At 53.5% G+C, this 8389-nt stretch overlaps 1 protein-coding gene across 1 annotated transcript; it reads left to right on the top strand.

The window, feature by feature from the left end:
* The first annotated feature begins 3683 nt into the window (after positions 1 to 3683).
* Positions 3684 to 8331, top strand: LOC307226375 (avidin-like). The gene is made up of 4 exons (XM_079995165.1): positions 3684 to 3840; positions 4375 to 4588; positions 4799 to 4919; positions 7600 to 8331. Exons 1-4 carry the CDS (start codon positions 3715 to 3717, stop codon positions 7631 to 7633), a joined length of 495 nt encoding a protein of 164 aa, XP_079851291.1. The 5' UTR covers positions 3684 to 3714; the 3' UTR covers positions 7634 to 8331.
* The last annotated feature ends 58 nt before the right edge of the window (positions 8332 to 8389 follow it).

Here is an 8389-nt window from a genome sequence, read left to right as displayed (position 1 = left end):
TAATCAGCTAAATAGTTTGAGGATCTATACAACTTTGTAACATGCAGAATACAGCATTCTCAGAGAAACCAAAGACTGGAACTGAGGGAAGCCAGTGGTGGGGGTGGGTGGGTTTTGTGGGGGAGGCTGGGGGGGAGGAAAAATGGGGTGGGGAATAAGGATGATATGTTTCTGGATAATACGTTTTGTTTTAATTTTGAATTAAAAAAAATTTCTTCTGAAAAATAATGATGGAGGGAGTTCCTGATCTACTGTATATTTTGGAAATGGCTTGCTCCCCTGTTCTCTGTGCAGTCAAATGCTTCTTGAGATACAGTTGCCATACTTGGCATTTAGAAGAAGTTCCAAACTGCCCTGATTTGGACGCTTCTGAAAGCCTTGCTTCCCACTTGTGTATTGTGGTCCTTGATATTGAGAAAGAGGTTTGGGTCTATAACTGGATGCCATTTGGAATCAAGATGGTGCACTGACCCATCCCAAACTGCACTGATTTGAAGCAAGTTTGAGAGGGAACTAACAGGGCTGTGCTGTTTAACAGGATTAAACTGAGGTTCAGATTCTGAACCGAATACCAGTTGCCAGAAAGCGCAGGAGGTGAGACTGCTCCTCTTGGACTCAGGACCCATAGTGGGCATCTGGTTGACCCAGTGAGGACAGGATGAGACCTCCTTTGGGCATGATCCACCTTCAGGGCTGTCATGTTTGCTCCAAGTCCCTCCTCTCCTCCCTGTCGAAAGCAAAAGTTGGCAGGCACCTGGGCACAAGCTCAAGGTGAGGGCAGGCATGCAGCTTGTGCAGAACTGGGATTAAGGTTTGTTACTGAAAAATAACTGTTATATAACAAATTGCAAATTGTGGAAAAATAAATGTTACGCAACAAAATATGCAGGAAGTGCAAATGCTGGAGCCAGGTCAAGCTGATGGCAGGAGGTCACAGTGATCCTTCTCAACAAAATCCTGGCCCTTCCCAGGTCCATCTGGTATGCAGGATGAGACCCTCCCTGCCCGCAGACTGTCTCGCCAGAGTGGTGCATGCTCTGGTTATCTTCTGCTTGGACTACTGCAATGCGCTCTCCGTGGGGCTACATTTGAAAGTGACCTGGAAGCTGCAATTAATCCAGAATGCGGCAGCTAGACTGGTGACTGGGAGACCATATAACACTGGTCCTGAAAGACCTACATTGGCTCCCAGTACGTTTCTGAACACAATTCAAAGTGTTGGGGCTGATCTTTAAAGCTCTAAATTACCTTGGCCCAATATACCTGAAGGAGCGTCTCCACCCCCATCGTCCAGGCACTGAGGTCCAGCTCCGAGGGCTTTCTGGTGGTTCCCTCCCTGCGAGAAGTGAGGTTACAGGGAACCAGGCAGAGGGCCTTCTCTGTGGTGGTACCCTCCCTGTGGAATGCCCTCCCATCAGATGTCAAGGAAATAAACAACTATCCGACTTTTAGAAGACATCTGAAGGTAGCCCTGTTTAGGGAAGCTTTTAATGTTTGATGTTTGATAATGTTTTTAATATTCTGTTGGGAGCTGCCCAGAGTGGCTGGGGAAACCCAGCCAGATGAGCAGGGTATTAACAACAACAACAACAACAACAACAACAACAACAACAACTGTTCCCAACCCTAACCCTGAAGAAAGCCATCTAATTAGACTTTAATTTAATTTTGACCTGTTTTTAGGAGGTAATTTAATTATTGTTTGATTTTGTACCAATGTTATATATCTGATGTTAGCCGCCCTGAGCCTGACTTTGGCCGGGGAGGGTAGGATATAAATAAAAGTTTTTATTATTATTATTATTATTATTATTATTATTATTATTATTATTATTATTTTCTGCACAGCTGTCCAAGCATAGGTGCCAACTCCATGGGGCCCTGGGTGCCCATGGATGCACAAAATTCCCTATGAAGGGGCCGTGCACCCACAAATTTTGGTGCCAGGGCCGTGCATGCTGCATTGCACCCACATTCATGGAGCCAAGCTGGCATAAATAACTTTTGAGTGCCACATTTAGGCCAGCTGGGTCTCTGTGTAATAACTGGAAGGAGCTTGTGCTGCTTCCCATGTAGGCTGTTTTTGTTTTTTAAAAACAACAACCTCTGCCCCAGCCCTCTGGCTTTGTTATTTTCCCAGTTTCGGGAGGGAAAAGAGCCCAATAAGAGCCCTGAAGCAAGGCCAGTGGTCCATCTGGTCCAGCTTCCTGTTCTTGCGGTGGCCGGCCAGATGCCTCAGAGAGAAGCCCATAAGGAAACAGGACCGAAACACAGCAGCAGGGCTCCCCCCACATGGGACCCCCAGGAACCAGCATTCAGAGGCCCAGGGGAGGACAAACAGCCATTCTGTCTAGTAGCCAAGGCTGTTCTCCTTTATGAATGGTTTCCTACAAAGCACGTCAAAGGGATTTCACAATACAATCCAAAAACACAGGCAACAATTGCAGATATGAAAAGAATTACAAACCCAATACAGTTCCTGGCTGGGAGGTGCCAGGAGGTTTGTTGAAAGCGGGAATTCTTCACCTGGTGCCGAGAAGTCAAAAGAGACAGTGCTGGTCTGATATGGATTGGGAGGTGGGCTGCAGATAGCAGGGTAGAGGGGGCACCCATGTGCCTGGCACAAGGCAGAAGGCCGCCAGACTCTTCGCTTTCCTTTAAAAGGCAGTAAGTCAGTTGGGCATCTATAAAGAAAGTTAGAAAGCAAATGTGAGCGCAAAGTTCTAAGGCTTCTTAGGGGTAGAAGCAGAGAAGCTGCTGGTGGGGAAAGTGAATGGGAGGAAGGAAAGCTGACCACCCCCACCTGGGAATTTGGAGGGAGGGCATCCCAGGGCAGCAGAAAACAACAACAGGAGAAGACCACAGTTGCTGAATTGGAGCCCCCACACTGTAAGCCCAATTCTGACCTTGTGCAAAACTATTGTAAGATGCAGGTTAATTTAGTAATTAAATAATGAATTGCGAGTGCCTTCAGGTTAAATATTAATAATAATTTTATGATTTATATGCCACCAATTTGATTGGGTTGCTTCAGCCACTCTGGGCGGCTCCCAACAAAATATTAAAAACACACAATTCCTGAACAACGTAGGTCCAGGGTCCCTGAGCCCTTCTGTTCCAGCTCAGCCGCTGAGATCATCTGCGGTAGCATCACTGGTCATTCCACAAGTTCACCAGACTTAGCTGATGGCAGTATAAAACCGAGCCTTTGGTGTCATTGACCAAGTTCTATGGAACTCTCTGCCACTGGAGATTCAGCAGGCGCCTTCTGTGCCAAATTTTAAATGCCTGCTGAAACCTCTTCTATTCCTCCAGGCCTAGGCAGGCAGTTAAGAACACAACCCCCACAATGGTCAACTGAATATTGTTTCTAATTCTTTTGATTTTCACTTGTTTTAAACTTTTTATGATTTTACTGTATGGTTTTATATTGTTGTAAACTGTTTTGATATATTTCCATGGAACAGCAGTATAGGAATACGTTTTGTTGTTTTTTTTAAAAAAATAAGCAAATAAAAAGATAAGGGCCGCTTGGCAGGTGGTCGAACATCTTTCCTGGCCGGGGTGGGGAGATGCCCGGGATGCCTCTGCCAGCCTCTCCGCCCTCTTGGCACCGGTCTCCGCCCACCCGACTTGCGCAATTGCCAGCCCGCCCGGGCGCTATAAGAGGGCGGCCGCCGGCTCGAGGGGGACATTCTCTTGCCGGCATCGAGGATGGCGCAGCGCACGGTCTCTCTCGGCGGCCTGGCAGGCTTGGCGCTCCTGGGCGCCCTTCTCTCCCTCTCGCCAGCCTATTCACTGGCGCTGGACGTCCAGAGGAAAAGCCAGACTCCGGCCAAGGTAGGGCCAGGCAGAGGCGAGGCAAGGAGGACGGGGCGGGCAGGCGGCCGGGCAAGTGGCGCCGGCTGCAGTCGGAGAGACCTCCGCATCTGGGCAGAGGGGCTGTGCGTGGTCTGGGCAGAGGGGCGGAAAACGAAGCCCCCGTCAGGGCGCGAAGGGAGCGGAGACGTCGGGGCGCCCTGACGGGGCGCTTGTGGGGCTTGTGGGGCAGAGCGGGCTGCCGCTGGCTTCCTTTCCTCTGGTTTAAGGCTTCTTCTTTCGCAGGGTCTTAATTTCTGACCTGCAGCTGCGACAGGCGCCTTGGAGGGGGTTGCTTCGGATGGGATTGGGAAATATTGCGGAGAGGGAGGCAATAAAAATATTGCGGGGCGGGGAGCTGGAGCAGGCGCGATATTCACGGGGGTCTCCGCGCCCGCTTGCGTGCGGCCGAGGGGTTCCTCTCTGATATGCTGGGGAGTCGCCTTTGGGGTTGGACTTGATGACTCTCTGGGGTCCCTTCCCACTGTCCCTTCTCTGACCCGCTCCTCTCCGCAGTGCAACCTGGCGGGGACGTGGGTGAACGATCTGGGCTCCAAGATGGTCATCGGGACCACCAACGAGGACGGCCAGTTCTCGGGCTCCTACCTGACCGCCGTCTCGGCTGTCACCGACGCCACCATCCGGGAGTCGCCTCTGCACGGCAGGCAGCACCACACCAACCGGCGCGCCCAGCCCACCTTCGGCTTGACCGTCATCTGGTCCTTCTCCGGTAGGCAGGGGGCGGGGAGGGCAGGGCGGGAGGCACGAGCCCCGCGGGGATAGAGAGGGGTCCGAGCAGCTCCGTGGACGGAGAAGGGAAGGGCGGTGGCTTCTCGGGCTGGGCAATCCCCGCACCATGCCGCCCCTGAAGACCCTCGCAGGGGAAGCAGAGCGGCCTCGGCGCCATCCCACCGACCTCCCTCTCTCTGCCCCCTTGCAGACTCCACCACCGTCTTCGTGGGGCAGTGCTTCGTGGACGAGAAGGGCGAGGAGACCCTGGAGACGACGTGGCTGCTGCGGGAGGAGGTGGCGACGCACGCCGACGACTGGAAGGCCAACCGGTAAGCGGCCCAAGGGCCGACTGGGGAGGGGGTCCCACCCCAGCCATTAAAACAGGCAGGCTAGACCCTCAAGGGGCGAAGGGGCGCCGTCGGGGCTGAGCATCAGTTCCCTCCCTTTCAGATCAGAAGGAAAAGCAGCTCTTCCTAGGAAGGCTCCCGCTCTCCCTACGCTTCCAAGCAGATCTCGGGGGCCATTCAGCTCCCTCCGCCCCCGAGCTCGTCTCCCATCGGCCTCCCCTCTGCAAAGAGGGTAGCCCCACAATCCCCAAAACGCAATCCTGCCAGAGGCGTCCAGGAACTCACTTGACTTAGCCCAGTCCGCTAGAGCTCGGTGCTGAATTAGGCTCCGTCTCAAATCCTCTTTGCTATCGGCCAAAGAATGCCTTCAGCCTCTAACTAAGTAACTGCAGGATCACTGCAGATGGTGACAGCAATCACAAAATTAAAAGACGCTTGCTCCTTGGGAGAAAGGCGATGGCAAACCTAGACGGCATCTTAAAAAGCAGAGACATCACCTTGCCAACAAAGGTCCGTATAGTTAAAGCCATGGTTTTCCCAGTAGTGATGTATGGAAGTGAGAGCTGGACCATAAAGAAGGCTGATCGCCGAAGAATGGATGCTTTTGAATTCTGGTGCTGGAGGAGACTCTTGAGAGTCCCATGGACTGCAAGAAGAACAAACCTCTCCATTCTGAAGGAAATCAGCCCTCAGTGCTCCCTGGAAGGACAGATCCTGAAGCTGAGGCTCCAAGACTTTGGCCACCTCAGGAGAAGAGAAGACTCCCTGGAAAAGACCCTGATGTTGGGAAAGATGGAGGGCACAAGGAGAAGGGGGCGACAGAGGACGAGATGGAGGGACAGTGTTCTTGAAGCTACCAGCATGAGTCTGACCAAAGTGCGGGAGGCAGTGGAAGACAGGAGTGCCTGGCGTGCTCTGGTCCAGGGGGTCACGAAGAGGCGGACACGACTATAAGACTTAATAAACTACAAAGTAACTGCAGCCCATGATGCTCTCAGAATACGCTGCTTGCTTCCAAAGAATTCGATCTTAAATTTGTCCAAACTGCAGTGCGGGAATCCTGCTTGCCTCACCTGTAACGCGCATCCACGACTGGTCTTAATTTTATTTTAACATGGGGGGGGGGATAAAACTGCTTACTAACCTTAGATGATGTACACCTCCTCCCCAAGCAAGCAAGCAGCTAGACTAGTCGGACAGAACATCAACCGAACGGGGCGTCTGACTAGCCTTCCCGCAACACAAATGCATTCAGCTGCCCACCTCCCGTTAGTAGGGAAGGCATTGGGAAGCCCGGCGATGCCACCAGAGCGCGCGACTCTGACCACTTGGGGAGGCAACGCCATGCAAAATGGTCAAGGAGGCCTGTGGGGGGCGGGCCAGTCCTCTGGAGAAACCCTGTCCCAAGACGCGAAGAGCTTTGCAAATCCTTAGCCAAGCCCAGGGGCGGCATCTCCTGGACCAACCGCAAAGGTGTGCCTCCCCTCACACGGGGCTCAGCAGCAAGAGCCTCTTGGAATTCCCCCGGCCACCAAGGCATCTCATCCCAGGAACTCAAACAGCCCCCACCGCACCTGCAGAAGCCAGCAAAAGGTTATCCGAGGCCAGTTAACAAAGGTGGCTCCAGAAGCCCACTCCCTCCTCGCTGGGAGGACAGCCCCATCCAGGTCTTGGCTATGGAAACTCCTCACCTGGAGAGCTTCCTCTATCCTGGGGGGATTCCAGCTGTTTATTTTACCCCCCCCCCCGAGGTCTTAAGGGGGCGAGTGTCCTCTGCATCCTGATGGCCCCACAGCCCAGAAGGTGGTCCTGCCAACCGAAGACCCCTTGGCTGGTCCCTCCCAGGAGTTCTTTCTGTGGTTTAGGGTTAGCCTAAGAGTTGCCGTCAGGGCAGAGAAGGGCTTTTGTGCCGCTAACAGCTGTGTGGCAGGCAGGAATACAACAGGTTACTCCTTTTTACTATGGAAAAACACCAGGAAAGATTCGCCTTTTGTATCTGTCAGGGAACTTGGTCTGTGAGTCAACAGCCCCTCAATTCCTCATCCCCGCCATGGGCCAGAGGAGCCCCCAGGTTGAAACTCCGGCTGCAGAGAATCCCCACCCCACCAGCCACTGGAGCCAGCTCCAGGGGGCCATGACGAGAATACATTTGTGGGGCTGGGCCCCCACAAAGTCAACAGGCAAAGTTGAAGCCATTCCTTGCAGGCACCCCCGATCTTCAGCAGACCTACGACTGGAGCAGATGGGGCTTGGCTTTCTCCCCACTGCCCGGCTCCACATCCCCTGGGGGCAGGCCTACAAGTGAAGCAGCGCTGCTGCAAACACCTGGGACTTCGGGGAAGGGGGACTTGCCCAATAGCAGAGCAGCTCCCTCACTGCCTTGGGTGAAGAAATGGGGGCTGGCAGCTCTATGCCCCGGTCCATGCCTGCTTGCAAGGGGGCTTCCCGGGATGCCATCGCTCGGCTCCTGGCCCATTCTGGTGCCACTGCTGAGGGCGCACGTGGAGGAAGAGGGCAAGCCTGGCAGCTCAAGCGGCCATGGGCACCGGGAGGCTCATCCACGGACACTGAAGCCAGTCCTGGCCTCTGACCCACAAGTCACCAAAATCAGTGAAGGGCATTTGCTGGACAATTCTCAGCCTCTCTCTCTCTTTCCTTGCAGGGTTGGCAAGAACGTCTTTGTACGTGTCAAATAAAAAGGAACCAGGATCTGGGCCTGCTTCTGCTACTCATGCGTAGGACCAGCTAGAAGATGGCTCCCCCTCCCTCTGCACTCCACCAGCACTGCCGCTCTGGCCTCTTCTATGGGGAAAGACAAAAATCCCCCCTCAGGGTTGTGTGTGTGCATGTATGTTCTGTGTCCCCCTTTTGGTCACCCCCCCCAGCCTGCAGCCCCCCCCCCCCGTTTGGCCAAGAGTGGCTCAAGAAAGGTTTACCATCGCACTTCCTAGAGCAGGGGTCAGCAACCTAAGGCCTATGGGCCACAAGCGACCCACGGGGGTTGTTTACCAGCCCATGAGCCGCCCCCAAATTGAGCCGCCTGCTTGGCGAGTCCCTGCGCACTGCACTAAACCAACACAGAAGTGCGAGGACTCACTTCTGTGCCACCGGAAATTGCGTCTGCGCAGACTCCGGACATTGTGGGCGTGCACGCGCTCCGGCCCACGGAGGTTTCTCTTGCCGACCCCTGCACTAGAGAGTGCATTTGGTGGGGGAAACTTCTGATGCAGTGGTTGCCAATAGTTTATTCACTGTGCTTGCTCGGGGCTTTTATTGGCTTTTCTGTATTCTTAAACTTTCTTTTAAATTCTCTGCGCCTGCCCCAGAGACCTGTCTCATGGGCTGATGACCAAAAAACCAATAAAGAAACTTTTCCATCATTGTCAATGAGAAATCACTCTCAAGGCTAGCCTATTTGCGTATTGGCATCCCAGAGGGGAGCCTGACCCCAC

The sequence above is a fragment of the Podarcis cretensis genome, assembly GCF_951804945.1.
Source record: "Podarcis cretensis genome assembly, chromosome: 11".
Lineage (NCBI taxonomy): Eukaryota > Metazoa > Chordata > Lepidosauria > Squamata > Lacertidae > Podarcis > Podarcis cretensis.
This window is presented reverse-complemented; position numbering and strand designations above follow the sequence as displayed.

Bases quoted from the DNA above. Each gene is read 5' to 3' on its own strand.
- LOC307226375 (XM_079995165.1), top strand. From the start codon at position 3,715: ATGGCGCAGCGCACGGTCTCTCTCGGCGGCCTGGCAGGCTTGGCGCTC. The intron at 3,841-4,374 runs GTAGGGCCAGGC...TCCTCTCCGCAG, and splicing joins AAAGCCAGACTCCGGCCAAG to TGCAACCTGGCGGGGACGTG. The intron at 4,589-4,798 runs GTAGGCAGGGGG...GCCCCCTTGCAG, and splicing joins CGTCATCTGGTCCTTCTCCG to ACTCCACCACCGTCTTCGTG.